The 16,875-nt window shown below is 31.2% G+C and overlaps 1 protein-coding gene across 4 annotated transcripts; it reads left to right on the forward strand.

Annotated features, from left to right (window-relative positions):
- Positions 1-12,147: 12,147 nt before the first annotated feature.
- LOC118048794 (proteasome subunit beta type-5-B) lies at positions 12,148-16,875 on the forward strand. Of its 4 annotated transcripts, XR_012170795.1 has the most exons (10): positions 12,303-12,436; positions 12,549-12,674; positions 12,778-12,907; positions 13,361-13,467; positions 14,542-14,676; positions 14,756-14,859; positions 15,733-15,833; positions 15,943-16,068; positions 16,526-16,579; positions 16,666-16,875. XR_012170795.1 is itself a non-coding variant. In XM_035058607.2 (8 exons), the coding sequence occupies exons 2-8, from the start codon at positions 12,552-12,554 to the stop codon at positions 16,065-16,067; spliced, it is 825 nt and encodes a 274-aa protein (XP_034914498.1). In that variant the 5' UTR covers positions 12,148-12,301; positions 12,549-12,551; the 3' UTR covers positions 16,068-16,235. The 4 variants fall into 4 exon arrangements, 3 of the variants coding, with proteins under 3 accessions (XP_034914498.1, XP_034914499.1, XP_034914496.1); XM_035058607.2 differs by lacking the exons at positions 12,303-12,436; positions 16,526-16,579; positions 16,666-16,875 and adding an exon at positions 12,148-12,301 and having other exon boundaries at positions 15,943-16,235; XM_035058608.2 differs by lacking the exons at positions 12,303-12,436; positions 16,526-16,579; positions 16,666-16,875 and adding an exon at positions 12,217-12,301 and having other exon boundaries at positions 12,495-12,674; positions 15,943-16,235.

Below are 16,875 nucleotides of genomic sequence, written 5' to 3' on the forward strand. Positions count from 1 at the left end.
ATAATATATTTTTTTTAAAAATATTATTTTTAAATTAGCACATCAAAATGATTTAAAATATATAAAAAATTAAATTTTTATAAAACACGGTTTAAACCGTATTTCCAAACTATTCGTAAATCCATAAACAAGTCGTGTGTCTTCTTTATTTCAATAATTGAGCTAAAAAAGAAAGGTTTCTCTCCAAGATGGTTTTCTCACATGTTGGTGTCTTCTGATTCAATAATATCTCTTACTGTCTTTTAATTCAATTTCGGGGCAACCATCAACGATGTCATTGCAGTGGAAAATGTATTTTACATATACTAATTTTTTTTTTATTAAAGAATGTTGTTAAATCACCAAACAATTTTTTTTTTTAAATAACATCTTTTATTAATAAAAAACACAATGCAACTTGAACAAAAATACGGATGAAAAACTTTAAAATGGACGAGAATTCTTAATAAAAATTTAAGTAAGAAGTATAATGGACGCAATAAAATTATTTAATGATAAAATTAAGACTGCCTGTATTTTTTAAACTAACCTTCAATATCTGGTAGTAAGATCTTTAATTCAAGTTGCTTGGAACTATGGTTTTGTCTGTGGTTGGATAACAAAATTAATTAAGTGCTTGTGCTATTAAATCCATACTTCAATAATGGAAGGTGATAGCATGGTGTGAGAATTTTAAATCCATATTTCAAAATAGTTCTCTCTTTATGGATTTGTGACCCTTGAATGCTCACTTGTAGAGGGAAAGCGTAAAAAAATACTCAAAAGAGTATTTAATTCTAAAAATAAAGTTGTTTTTCTTGTTTTAATATGAAATAAGTGTTTTGAAAAAAAAAAATACTAGTACTTTAATTGTGAATCCCTTACTTACATGATAAATATTACTTGAACATGCATTAATAAAAAATAAATATCTCTTACATCAACGTTAATAAATAATAAATATCTTTAACATAAACATTAATATAATAAATCATGAAAGACTCTTGTATATTTAGGAGTGTATGTAAAGTAGAATTCAAGCTAAAAAACTTGGGTAATACAAAAATCACAAGGGCTAAGTGTTTAACTTAGACCACAAGACAAGATCCATGAGGTATTGGAACATGTATCGAGTCCAAGCACTCGACCAAGGCCCACGAGTGCTCGATGCGGTCAGGCCTAAAATCTTTTTATCAAAAACTCCCTTGTGCGTGTGCCATCGTTCAAATAGGTTTATGTCAATGAAAAGTTCCTTAAAAAATAGAGAAAAAAACTAGTGATAATAATCACTAATTCGAAATTGAATTTGAGAAGTAAAGTAGCAAGAACTGTGAAAACTTTTTTTCCTGATCACGTGACTTTTTATCATTTCAATCACAAGGGATATGGGATAAATTTTGTTCTATCTTACCTCCGAAGTCAGGCATCGATCCAACCACCGATTGATTTGCAAGCCTTTTCTGTTCGCATCTATCTACCTTTCAGGCAAGATATGTGTGATTTTAAGCAAGTCTTCTCCACAGGTTGAGGATCATTGGCCTTTCTTTCGTTGCTTCTACTTCACATCAATCCTTTTGACCTTATACGGCAATCTATATATTGACCTAAGCTCCCGCACTTGCTTAATTAAGCATATCTGATACAAGAGGGTTTTTTTTTGTTCTTGTTTTTTTCCTAGAAACATCTTTTTGTAAAATCTTCTCGTCCTTTTATCTTTATCAGTCAAATCCTTGAGAAATTCTACAGAAATTTCAATCAGTATTAATATCCTTTTTTTTTCCTTGATAGATTTCGTATTCAAACTTCTTCTCTTAAAAAAAAAAAAAAAAAAAGAGCTATATACATATAGAGAAGGACTTCTCCTTATTTTGTTCTGTTTGTTTTTATGTTTTAAAAAAATTAAATTTTTTTTTAAATTTAAATTAATATTTTTTTATGTTTTTAGATTGTTTTAATGTGCTAAATTTAAAAATAAATTTATAAAAATAAATAAAATATTATTTTAATATATACTTTTTAAAAATAACCACTTAAATAAATAAGACGTGAAGTATACGAAGGACAAGTCGTGAAGAAGGTGTCAAATTAAGATAAAAGAATTTCAAAAATATTACTTTGTATTTATACACACACGAGGGCGTGTAGAAGGGATTGATGAACGAAAGGAATATAAAGCAAATTGATGAAGTGACTTTGAACTTTAAACTAATCAAAATGACCATGATGTAATAAATTTGCAAAAAAAAAAAAAACGGAACTATATTAAGATGAATGGACGAAGACTTGGAGTGATTTATAATTTTATATTAAATATTCAGTTGGGTAATTGATACAGCATTATTAAAATAGTTCTATGGCACACAAGGAACACCTGCAACACGTCTTTGAGTTAAAACACCATGCAGCATAGGTGAGTAAAAAAACTAAAAAAATTAAGAAAATTGAGAGAAAAAAATAATTGAAAAAACTAAATCGTAAAAAAAAATCGATTAAACCAATTAAAATTTTAAAAAAACTGACCGGTTTGGTATCGGTTTTATAAGCTTAAAACCAAAAAAACCAAGCCAAAATTGAAAAAACGAGCCAAACCAAAAAAATCAAGCCAACCCGGTTTGAACCAGTTTTTGATTTTTTTTTTAATTTGATTTGGTTACTTTTTTTATAAAAATTGAACCAATCCGAATTTACTCACCCCTACCATACGGCTATTCCATATCATATGAAAATAGTTTTTGAAATGGTGGTTGAAGTTATATTTTTTAAAAATTTTATTTTTTTTTTTATATTTTTAAATTGTTTTGATATGTTAATATCAAAATTAATTTTTTTTTAAAATATTATTTTAATATATTTTCAAGTAAAATATATTTTTTAAACAATCTCAAAGCAAACTCCAGCATGCGACAACTGTTTTTTTTTTAACCACATTGAGAAAATATTCCCAAGCACATGGGAGAACAATTTTTTTACCATGAAGATATTTTTTCCCCCAAGTAACGAGAATGATAAAAAAATCGAAAACATTGAGCACTGCAATATTTATTGAGTGGGGACTGTTCAGCAAAAATGGGAATCCATACTTGCCACTCGCGTCTAGCATGACAATGCGCCACCAGGTTTTCAAGAGGAGTGTGAGTCAACTCACTGCCCACAAACTTGTACGCATGTCATCGTCTCAGGTTGTTGAGCACTAATCTCGTCTAGAAAAAAGAATTCCATAGAGCAGACAATGAGTTCTTTCGTATATCCATGGTCGAGTAAACATAATACTATATATTAAGATTATTATAGATTATAGTCTCCGAGGTTTGAAGACCAGTTAATGCAGGATAAATAAACAACGATAGAAAAAAGAGAGTAAAAACTGCACGATAAAAATCATATTGCTGCTGCTGCTAAGGCATTAAAATTCAATTAATATAAAAAGGAAAAAACCAAATGATGCATCACTACTGGAAAAAAAAAACATTTAATTAAGAAGTAACTCCATTGTCATTAGTTTTTTGCTTCAAAAATTAAATTATACCCCTGCTTCATACGAGCATCAATATATAAACTACTCACTTATTAAATTAAAAGGTATGAATGTATAATTAAATTTTAAATTTATTTTTTAATAATTATAAGTTTGAGTTCGAGTTTTTTTAATATTATTAAAAATTTATATGATTGTTATTTAATAATAATAATAAAAATAGTTAATTTGCGAGATGATATGTACACGTGGATGCCATTGATTTTAAATATGAATCGGGTAGGTGGGCAAAATGGTAAAGCGATTCGGAGATGTAGGGCCAGCAAGCATCATGCATATGGCCGAAAGCTGAAACAGGTGGCCGGTGGGTCTTGGCTCCTGGGAGCATGGATAACAAATGCATGATTAGTCTTCGAATCCAAAAGGTGTTTGGCGTCTAAATTGCATCTAATTAACGTGCGGCTCCATAATTCTACAGTGCCTCGAGTCACACAGAGCCTTTGACCACATTTTAAGCACCTAATTTGCCACGAGAAGAAAAGATTCACCCTATAATATGATTACATTGAACTATTGAAATAATAATTAACAGCTTGCGTGTATTCTAACACTATGTTTAGATTACTCTAAATTGAATTAAATTTGACCTTAATGAAATTTTATATTTGAAATTATTTTTAGTATTAAGAATTGAGTTTTAAATACAATTTAATATTTAAAAACATCGTAAAAAGAAATCAGAATCAGAGATTAATCCTTTTGATTTACAATTTCAAAATAAATAAACTTAATGTTAAAATTAACTTTTCTAAAATATTTATCTAGCTTTTAAAAAAATATATATACAATTGAAAAGATAAGATTAAGGTAATAAATGTGATATAAGAAACAAAATAAATTGAATTTTATCATTTTTAAATATGTAAATTTAATTAATTTATTTATTAAATTTAAATAAAATACTATAATTAAATTCAATTACAATAAATAATCAATAATTACAAACAACGTGTTAAGCCGTGCCGTCATCTTGGTTGATCCTTCACTAGTTGCATGATATCCTTGAGCAAAACAACTTGGATTCATGCAATTAGAGTACTCTTTTCACTATGAATTTGCCTCTAATAATTATATCATCTCTCACTCATTCGACCAATTATGCGAATTGATACGACTCCATAGAAGAAAGGTCTTTCATTTGTGCAAACAAAAATAAATATATCGGTTTGCAAACAACTGCTTGTAAAAAATAATATTTTATAATTTTAATGTAAAAAGTTACTTACAGGCTAAAATTATTTAAATAGTGTTAAAATTCTTTAGCTTTTGATCTTTGATTTTGATGTAAAACATTTTAAGAATTAAAAAAAAAAATTGTCTGTTAATTCTATCTTGAAACAAATTGTTTAGTTAAAGGTATTTTACTTAAAAAAAGTTTTAGGAAAATAAATGTGAAGAATATGATGTCAAGAGGTTTTTACTCGACAATTAATTAACATTGGTAATTACCATTCATTACTTATAAATATAATGATGATAAAATTAGCTTGAGTTTCGAAAATTTTAAAACACTAAAAATTTATATGATTGTTAATTTTAGAACTTGTGAGATTAATTAAAGTACATAAGCTAGCCCGGACATCTATATTAATAAAACAAATGATAATAAAATTAAGATACTTTCTTATTAATGTCTATAAAATATAGACAGGAGACATGCATCACTATTTTAAAACCTATAGAAATTCAATTAAAAATGGCATATTTATTTTAAAAAAATAAAAAATGTTTTTTTATAATAAAATAATAAAAGAGAGCACGATTTCAAGGCAATTAAATAATAAAAGAGAAGTGTCGTGATGCATGGATGGTGCTCATGGTCATGCATATGCAAACTTAATTCCTTAGACAGCATCATTAATAGGAGGACCAGGGGTGAGCCCTACACGTACTGGATTCGCGTTGACTGCTTTCTTTTTAAAGTGGAAATGAGTGGTTCTTACGACTTTTCAAAATCTAACTTGTCTGCTGCTTTTACTCATCCTCCAAACCCTATAATTTCTTCTCAAAGGTTAAAATCTTCTTGCCGCCGTCCTATTTCACCGTGACTCTTTTATTAGATTTCACAATGTCATCGCCCATGAGCACGTGATTTTTTCTTTTTTAACACAAAAAGAAAAAATCGATAAATAACATAATTAAAAAAATATCTAGTAAATTAACATATTTGAATAAGTTGCAGATGATATTTGCAATTCATTTCAAATTAAAATCATTTATCTTTTTTCTTTCTTTTATTTTCTTTCTTTTCCCTGCTCCTCCTCTCTCAACACTGGTCAAGATCTCTTTTTCCACCACTAAAAATACCCCCGGCCCTAAAACATTCTCCTTTATCTAAAACAATCATCTTTTTCTCTATTTAGAAAAACTTGCTACAACCAAGCTTTCTCTCTCTACCAGGGGTTGATGTTGGATTTTCCGGCCAAGCCAACCACCACTGGTTACCCTCACCACCCACATTTTTCTCTTAAAGATATATCAATACTTTTCCTCAATTAATTTGATATAATTTATGTTTAATTAATGTTAATTTGGTTTTATTGAATTAACAAGTTTTGAATTAAGAATTATGATAATTAGATGTAATTGAAGTTGTAAATTAGATAAAATTATGTTATTTTGTTTTATTATCAATTATTTTAGGCTCCTTAGATATTTCTTAGTTGATAGTTTGATGATTTTGTTAAATAATCAACAATGTTTTGTTGTTGATGATGACTGTGAATTAAAATAATCATGTGATGAGATAATTAATGTCGATTTTGGTTAAATTATGAATTATATTAAATTTTATATAAAATAATAATACTAGCTATGAAATACACGAGTTTGTTTGATAATTTTATTACGGTACCAAATTTTGATGAGTGTAAAGACTCGCCGATTAATTTGATGAATGTATGTATTCGTTAATTAATTAATGTTTTATTGATAATTGATATACTTTGATTAACCTCAAGATATTAATAAAATATAATCGTGTTTGGTTGTGTTATTAAACAGAATCTCTAGTAATTCAGGAATATTATAATTCCATTATAATATCATTGTCAATACCAACAATGGTATTACTTATAATGGAGGAAGTCATGAATTTCTATCTGCTAAATCGAACATGTCCCTTAATAAATTATCGAGAATGTTATATGGTCTCCTTGGCTATAATATTTTTGAAATAGAAATTGAAATTACCTGGAAGAAATTGCAAACTTGGGTTACTCAAGCTTATTATGTAGATGGACCGATTTGCAGAGAAACTTGCGAAATTAGACAGCATATGTTATTTTTTATATATTTGTTTTAAATTATGTCAACTTTAATGAAATTGCAAATGCCAATGAATTTTTTATACAAGACCTTAAGATAGACATGGTTCGGACTAGAGGAGCTCAGAAAGCAGCAATAGTTATCTATGAAGGCATCGATGATATGGAACGTGTTATGGCCAACACCATGCTCAATTTATGTTGTGGCAAACTCCAAGAAATTGGGAAGATTAAGTGTCTTGAAGCAACATTAACAAGAAGATGAGATTGCTTATCATAGGAGTGGAGATGTTGGCCCATTGACAAGCATCCCATGCACATTCATGAGTGTCCAAGTCCGTCCAAGAGCTGGGATAATATTGATTCTCCTTAAACTTATATGGATATTACAAAACTGACCTCGAGTTAGACGAGAAGGGAGATTATTAGATATAATTACATGTTATGATAATTATGGATAGATGTATAGTCAGTTTAATTTTTAATAAAATATTAAGTTGTTTTAAATGTTAGTGTATATTTGTTATATGTGATTTAATATATTATTTGTTGCTTATGTAAATTGTGTTTTAATAGTCGAGAATTGGTTACTTGTGATTGTGTGAATTGTTGTTTTTATCTTGTAGAGAGTTAATGATAGAATAGACTCTTCCTAGATGTCTATGTTAGAGGAGTTGTAAATACTATCTGTGAAACGCGAGTCATGAATGGCATATACGACTCACTCAACTGTGCTAGATTCCTAATTATTTATGTGTCTTTGATGCTTTATAAATTATTTTTTAAAATATGCTAACTTACCAAAAAACTTCACATATACGAGTATGTTGAGAAGGGATTTTGCTTTTAGCTTTAAAAAATAATAAATTAATTTTTTTAGTGTTTCATGTTTATTTTTGATACATAATGTTAAAAAATAAAAAAAAAATTAATTTATTTTCAAACAAAAATCTATTTTAAAAAACACTGTACATACATCACAATGTCAAACACACATATGGCAATTCACGTTTCTAGTATCATTGTCAACAACTAAAAGAAATTGAATTTCAATTTTGCCTTTATCACTTTTATAATTTAAAATCTCCTTTAATGATGAGCTAAAATTGGTTGAGCTTTCACATTGGGGAATTTTTAGGGGTAAAAATGAAGTTTACCCAAAAAATTCAAATGACATGGATAGCTGCTTCATTACAAATTTGTGGTTTTGTGTATTTAAATTTAGATCTGAAAGAAGAGATGAGTTAAATTACCTATTTAAATGACTCTGTGCTACCATACTCACTGTGCGCAATAAGCTGTGTAATGTAAATTATAAGCATTTACAGAAAATAAAGGCTATCTTTCTGTTCTTATTTTCTTGGGATAAATCAAGATGTTTTGTTTCCTTTCTAAAAAAAATATTAAAAGAAGGGTTTTATTAGAAAATATATTAAATAAATAAAACAACAGCAATAGCAAGAAATCAAGACTGGCTACAATAATGGACCTGGAAAACGTCTACGATATCTGACATGCATTCCCTATAATGATTTTTTTTTGGAACTGCTATAACGATAATTAAATTTTTTATTTCATAATCCAACATTCCTTAATTAAACTCTCTCTATGGTACTCTGTAATCTTGTATCCGGCTTTAATTGCTAGTACTCACATTTCAATGTGTTTTTAATGAATTAAATCTTAGCTCATGAAATATTGTGTGCTTGGAAGAGTGTTTTTTTTATTTTAAAATATATTTTTTATTTTTTTAAAATTATTTTTAATATTATCATATTAAAATAATCTGAAAACATAAAAAATATTAATTTAAAAAAATTATTATTTTTTTAAATTTTATCAAAAATACTTTCAAAACTTAATGCCAAACACACCCATGTCTCGCTAAGGTTAATTTATTAAGTCACTTATCCTATATTTGATTTAAGTTGAGTTTTATCTATAATTAATTTATAAGTTGATTTGATTGATTTAATGAATTAACTTGTAATCCAAACAAAACTTAATTGAAACCTAATTTTTTTTTTAAAAAAACATGGTTTCAAGATTAAAAAAAAAATAATATTGAAACCAGGTCATTTTAAATTAGCTTAGATTAACCTTCCCTGGGTTAGAACTATTTATTAGTAATATCAGTTTCCAGACAGATTTTTCAAAAACTGCTCAAGATAGGCTTGGGTTGGGTGGAGACTCCCTGCAAACGTCTTGGTTAGAACCTGAGAGATGGAAGGGATGTGAGATTATGGCCTTGAATGGTAGAATTTTGTAAAACCTGTTATTAATTTAGGTGTTGTTTGATATAGCTGTTGTAAATTGATTTATATTTATTGTTTTATATTTTGACCGATAAAAAATCATAAATATATTCTATTAAGAATAATTTTTTATTTAAATTAAACATTTGTTACCAAAATGAAGTTTTTTTAAAATTTTTCCTTTTAAAATTATTTTTTATCAAACATAATGATAATTTTATTTTATTTTATTACAAGGCATACCCCCCAAACTCTTAGCATTTACAAATTAAGTGGTCCAATATTTATTTTTTAGAAAACAAATAACCAAATTTATGAACTTCAAGAAATGTAACTTAATTAGTTATATTTTAATTTTATTTTCTAGAGGTCATCAATTTAAGTTTTATAAACCTCAGGATTATTAGATATTTATATAATTATTAACTTGTGTATAAGATTAGTTGAGGTGCGAGAATTGATCCGAACACTTCTATTAATAAATAAAAAAAAAACAACCAAATTTATTTTTATTTTATTGGGTGGAGAAAGCTTTGACTCTTTATAGCGGCGGGCATTATCGGTGGGGCCAGTGAAATGGTTGTACCACCACAATATTAATTATGGACAGACACTTGATGCAAAAAAATGAAAAATGAAAAAATAAAATTATGGACAGTCACTTGATGCATGTGAGGTGATCTTCAAGTCTTGGCAGTGTCTGTCCATGTTCTTCGCATGACAACTACTGCGCAAAGCTGAACAGTAAAATGACTGCTTGTAATGGTCCGAACTGCCAATCTTAACTGCCGGCTCTATCCTTCAAATGCACATGTGGTCTCTTAGGAGAATAAGGGTAAGGAAATAATTACCATGTCTATAAGAACTAATACTGAGATTAACCATTTAATAGATGGTTTAATGGTAAGAGCTTGGAATTAAGAGATTTGTTCTTCCTGTAATTTCAGGTTCGAGGCATGTGGTTGTCAATATTGATGATTACTAGAGACTTACATGGTCATTAATTTCAGGGTCCGTGAAAATTAGTCGAGGTACATGTAAGCTGGCTCGAACACCCCACATAAATAAAAAAACAAATCTTGAGATTTACCCCGCTCAAAGCTCGGCTCGGGTCACGATTTATATAGATTGATCAATGAATAAGCAAGTCAACCCAAATTATGTTTTTAAAAAATAAAACAATGTTAGTTTTGGTAAAAAAAAAAAAAAACTAACACTAATTTGAAATAAAACTCAATCCATGATAGATTCTAAATCAAAGAATCATCAACACAACTCTGTAACTTGAAAATAAAAATGCCTTTACTTTCAAGTTTCAATTAGGAGCCATCTCCCTTGTTGAGAAAATTGAATTTCCTTATCTATTTATTGGATATAATGTGCTAGATGTGTGTATGTAGTCTCTCTACGTATTTAGATTAGCACCTACCTTGATGCTCGTGTTATATTGCGGGCTTGATTATTATTATTGTTTTTTAAAAATAATGTTAAGCATTGAAATGCGATAGAAAATGACATAAAAAATAGACATGATAAACTTGTATCTTTTATAACCAGGACCAAGTTAACTCTAAATATTCTATTAAACCAACAACTCAAGTTATAAGATTCAAATAACCCGATAAAAAAATTAAGAGGATTATAAAACCCTTCTTTTAAAAACAAACATGACCGATTCATTAGACTTTAAGTACCTAATCTGAAAAAACCATGAAGTTTAATTTTTAATCGATCAAATATTAAATAATGAAATTGAAAAATAAATTTTAATCATACAAAAGAATTTTAAAAAATAGGAATTAAAATATCAAATAAATTTTATATTTAATTTAAAGTGTGAAAGTGAAAAATAATCTATCTAGTAAAAGGACCAAGAACAATTTAAAAGAATGAGTATTAAAATTGATATAAAAAATATAAACAATGTTGTAAGCAAAAGGTGAAATTGAAAAACAATACCTACTAATATCAAATCAGACCACCAATGTAGATACATGTTGTACCAACAAGAAGAGGACATGGCGATATAGTTTTAAGACCTGGCCTGGTGGCTGACCCGGTCCAAGGCCCGGGTTCCGGGTTTTGATCGAGTCACCGGGTTGGCCAGGTCAATTTTTTTAAAAAAATCAAAACGACGTCATTTTAGTAAAAAAAAAAAATCAACGGGTTTGCAACCGGGTCTTGATTGGATCTTGTCGGGTCACACCGAAATTTTTCTTCCCTAATTTTTTCTTCAACCCGACTAGGTTCCAGCCCCGGATCAACCTGCTCGGCCAGGTTTCAAAACTATGCATGGCGGTGCTTCAAATCACACGATAAAAAAGCATGTTGGGAGATGTTGTTTGAAAGGCATAGACACCTCCTACTCGCCCTCGAGCAAACCCATTTTTTTTTTTTTATTTAGCCAAACATCAAATTTCTCTCGACTTTGTAATTATAAGAAAATCATTGTTAAAAGCCAAAAATTCCCGGACCGTGGCTTAATTTTTTATTTTAATGGTATTTTTATAGTTTTATTATAAATTTTATTTGTTTATTATTTTTTATATTTGTACAAATACCAAAGTTTCATTCAGCTTCCATTAACAACTAAAAAATATTGAGAAAATTCAAAAATTCAAATAATGATATCTAAATCGTTTGACCCTACAAAAAAACGAAAATACTTATGTGCCCTCACTGTATGTGGTAATGAAAGATAAACCATGCAAAAAAGAGCTACAATACTTTCCAAGTTTTAGTTCCTTTTCATGCACCCAATGAACACTAGAATATTTTAAATAATTTATCTCTATACTAAATTTTTTCTAGTTTTAAAAAATGGCTGTACGGATAACCCAGTGCAGAGGGGAAATAAATCTAAAAATGGACTCTTCTCCTTCCTAATAATTTTGGTGATTTTTTGTTATTTTATATGATTATTGAAGTGCTCCTAAGAATGACAAGCCGATAAACTGAGAAAGGGTTTTAAACTGGAAAACATAGACTTATTTCTAAATAATTGGGTGAAAACCCAAACCCAAATCCAATTCCAAATCCAACTCCAAGTCCAAGTCCGCTTAGACTCGGTCCAAAAGCTCAAGTTACTGGATTTCAAAAGGCCCAAATAAAAGCCCGGTCCAGAGCCCCGCCCTTGCCCGGTGAACAAGAAAAGTTCTAGCTTTATAAAACCCAGCAATCTTAGTACTATTAAACTCGAGATCCAGTAACCAGTAATCATACTCGATCTCTGCACGTATTTCTGCTCTTTCTCGCTAAATCCGAAGGTATGTTACACAAACATGCATCACTTTTTTAGGGTTTTACAAAATCCCAATCACATGTTTTAGCGCCTTTAGCAACATTTAATTCGTTAACTCTAAGCTTTATATATGTTTGATGTGATAAAACAAGAGATTAAGGTTTGGGATCTCATGTTTCTAAATTTGTGCGGTTAATTTTGACGAATTGATTTTTCAGTGACGGGAACTAGGGCTTTTAGTGCTGAAGTTATAGTGTTGCTTGCTTTTTTAGATAATGAAGTTTGATACTAGTGGTCTCGAATCCACTGCCTCGGTCTTTGGAACGGCCGGTAGGGAGCTTGTTGATGGGTTTTCTGCTGCTGCTGCTCCAGCTTTTGAGCTACCCACGACTAAGGATGTAAGTTTTAGTTTTATTTGTTATACTATTCTATGTTTGCGATTTGTGTGGAGAAAGTCAGAATTGTTAGTGGGTTGAGTTTTATTTCGTGTTTTTTTTCCAGTTTGATGGCTTCCAGAAGGAAGCTGTACAGATGGTGAAGCCGGCTAAGGGGACAACTACGCTGGCCTTCATCTTTAAGGAGGGTGTCATTGTTGCAGCTGATTCTCGTGCTAGCATGGGGGGCTATATTTGTATGTTTATTCATTTGTTTGTTTGGATAAAATTCTGGTTTATTGTTTTGTTAAATGTATGTGGGGGAGGGTATGTTTGTATGTTTATTCAATTTATGTTTGGGTAAAGTCGTGGTTTACTGTATTGTTATATATATGTGTGGTTGTTTGTGGAATCTTGTTTTTTTTTTTTAGATTAAATGCTGCTGGTGTAAAGTGTTCCATCAGATCTACTGGCTTTAGTAATAGGGAAACCTGGACATGTTGCAATTTTTTTTGTAGGATGAACATCCATTCCACTTGGTGTTGGTCATTGTCTTGGTTTATTTCAAGTTATGTTGTGTAGCCATCCTCATCGCTTGCACGCCATTGACATCGCTTGCATGCCATCGATAGATGTTTCCAGCATTAATATTGATCTTTCCCATGGTTTCTCCAGCGCTACTTTTTAATCTTTCCTCATTTTTTTTTCAGCATCACAGTCAGTTAAAAAAATCATTGAAATCAATCCCTACATGCTTGGTACAATGGCTGGTGGAGCTGCTGATTGCCAGTTTTGGCACAGAAATTTGGGCATTAAGGTTGTACACTTGTGTTTGTTTCTCTACAGTTTTCCTACGTCCATGGACCTGTTATCTATTAGTAAGAACTCCTGCAATGCTAGAATTGTTAACTAATAATAGATATCCTTGTGGGCAAGGCAAAACCTTTGGGCATGAAGAATTCATAGGCAAAGTTTTCCTGTTTGTAAAGATTTTGGAGTTATGTCTATTGACCTGATAGGAAACAGCATATGTGGTGTTTTAAATCTTTGGTAATAACCAGGCTCTATTGGCCAAACCACCTCTCGTTTTCTCCCCAATAGATGCATGAAGTACAGCTCACTAGATTGCTTAGTGAAGTCCGTAGTGGTTCATGCTTCACTGGGCTAGTCTTGACAGCTTTTGGCATTATCATATTTTCTCTTGTTTGCACAGTCAATGGTCTTACAATTTTGCTACTAAGTTTGTGTTCCTCAGTCACTCAAGGACTGTCAAGACTGTAAAACTAGTTCAAAATATCTTTTGAAATGAGGGTGTCAAATAATAACATCCCAGCTAGATGCTCTCCACACGTAGCCAATCTATGTCAGGAAAAATGGGGAAGGCAGTGGAAAATTTTATTCATTGATTTGATAATGTTGTCAATTTAATCGCAGAAAATTTCTATCAATGCCCCATCCAATGCTTTCAATGTCCATTGCAAATGTAACTAAATTATGCTTATAAATTTTTAAACTGAGACCTGTTTTATTTCGCTAATACTTTCCTGTTTCATAGTAGATGAAGTGAAGTTGTACGATAAAGATACATGTTTTTCTCTACGTGAAAACTCCACTTTCAATTAAATTATCTATTGAAAACCTTAGGCAAATGATTTGTCAGGCTAGGCATAGGAATATCCTTCCAGAATACTTATTGAGTAGCCAAGTCTAATGAAGTATAGTTACATAATCACAAAGTCGTGGAAAATTAGTTTAAGTGCTTCCATGTGCTTGGATGTATTTGCTTCCTAACATTGAATCTGGGTTAGGCTACATAGATTGTTTGATGTTCATTTGTAATTGTGTGCTTTTATGCTCATTGCTTATTGGATTTTTTTTGGGTATAATTCAGTGCCGACTACATGAACTGGCAAACAAGCGTAGAATTTCAGTTACAGGGGCATCAAAGCTTCTGGCAAACATTCTGTTCTCTTACCGTGGAATGGGCTTGTCTGTTGGGACAATGATTGCTGGTTGGGATGAAACGGTAATGACATGTGAATGTTACCTTGCCATGTTTTCCTTTAGTAACTTGCATAACCTGTGGTATATTCTCCTTGTTGCAGGGTCCTGGACTATATTATGTGGACAGTGAAGGTGGAAGGCTGAAAGGAACAAGATTCTCGGTTGGATCTGGTTCTCCATATGCATATGGTGTACTGGATAGTGGGTGAGTGCACTTTCCTGTTAATGAATTTTTCTTATTGTTGACTGTCATCTGACAGAAGTATTCCTGGAAAATAAGTTTTTAAGCATTTGTTGATTAGATAACTAGCCTTTAGCTTGAGTCTCTGTCTTGTTCGAAACATCTCATGGAAACACTTGGAAAATAGGACAGTGAAGAAGAAAGAAAAGAGCAAGAAGCGCATGCAAATGCTGAAATAAATGTTGAGGATGATTAATACCCCTGTAAAAATTATGTGTTGGCTAAAAAAAGAAACAACTTATAAGAGATGCTCAAGAATTGAGAAGACAAGATTGTAGGATTGGCTGTGAGAGCATAAGAAGCATATTGTTCATTGTGGACATTTCACTCATGATTAAAAAAAATGATTGGGAAGTGGATTGTCTATGGTCCAACACATTTCATCCAGAGTTTAGGTGGTTATATATGTATCTTTTTAGCCTCCCTCCCTTTTTCCGCTGAAGAAAATGTTGTGGAGTAAAATGTAAAAAAAAATTAAATATGGAGCACATAAAAGAGACTCAAATATAAGTAGAAAAGTCCTCAGATGCCTCTGGATATCAACTAGAGAAGTGCCTCTAAAGTCTAAAGGCTCCTGCTGCATTACACTGGTAAGAAGTGAGAAAATATGTGATCCCAACAGTAGTTTTTGTGCTTGTTATTTTTGATAATGTATCCTAGATGTTACATAAGTTGACATGGTGTTGGGTAAGACATGGTGCATTGGACAACAAAACAACACCATCTTTCTTTCATTGCTTCAGCGGAGCAGTGTTGCTGAAGTTTTATACCATTTCCCTGCAGTTCTGTAAAATATAGTTCACACTTTTTGTTAACATATTCTTACACTTGTGCCAGGTACCGATTTGATATGTCAATTGAAGAAGCTGCAGAGTTAGGTAGAAGAGCTATTTATCATGCAACGTTCCGTGATGGGGCCAGTGGTGGAGTTGCAAGCGGTACCCCCCCCTCTCGAGTCTCTCCTCACATTTGTTTGCTTGTGCATGTCTGTGTACATGCATGCTTTCATGAGCTAATTTGTGGTTTCAATTTGTGCTTTGCAAACAGTTTATTATGTGGGAGCAAATGGATGGACGAAACTATCTGGCGATGATGTCTCAGAGCTCCACTACAAATACTATCCAGTTGTGTCAGCTGAAGCTTCAGAACCGGACCAGATGGTTGAAGCATAAAGTAGGGGCCTCACTGCTCTTGTTTCCAAAATGTAGCTCTGTTTCAATTTTTTGTTGATGGCATTTCAAATTGTCAAGTAGACTTTCCTCATGGAATCCTGGTATTTTAAAATTCTCGTGTGCTTAAAATCTTGAAAATGAAATATATTGGATTTGGTTCTTGAGGAATGCGATTCTAGATATGCCTAAATACACAATAACAACTTGAGAAGTTTGTGTTTAGAATGTGGGGGCTCCTCGGCTGGTGGGTGCTATTATCGTGTGTGTAATGAGTGTTAAACTGAAACCTATTTTGGGGTAATAAATGTCATCAAAGTTTCTCATATGATCACATTGAGTAACCAAACCAAATGCTATTTGAGGGAAAGATTTCTTGCCATGACGCGTCAATCGCATTCCTTCAATGCAAAGCAAAGGATTTTGTAATCCAATCCTAACTCCATGTTTATGTTCTATAGGTCGGAAATTGCCGTCACGCACTGTTTACATCTTCGTACTACAGAAAAGACAAGGTATTTCTGCTTCCTAACTCGAAAGTCTGGCGATTTCCGACTCCAAATTATTCATCTCTCCTGATGTTCATTTCGTGTGTATGAAGGGACCAGTTGGAGTAAAAATCAACATCCGACATGTTATTGCTGCGTGAGGTATCACTACAGTGCCTGCCTTCACTTGACATGCAATGCAGATGTGTAAATTATGTTGTATTTATTCTCAAAATCAAGCTCGATCACTCTTGATTTCTTGAAACAAGTCACAAGAAAACAATAATAGGAGCTGGAAAGAACATCTGTCTTTCTCTTTATTA

Source organism: Populus alba, chromosome 10 (assembly GCF_005239225.2).
Source record: "Populus alba chromosome 10, ASM523922v2, whole genome shotgun sequence".
Lineage (NCBI taxonomy): Eukaryota > Viridiplantae > Streptophyta > Magnoliopsida > Malpighiales > Salicaceae > Populus > Populus alba.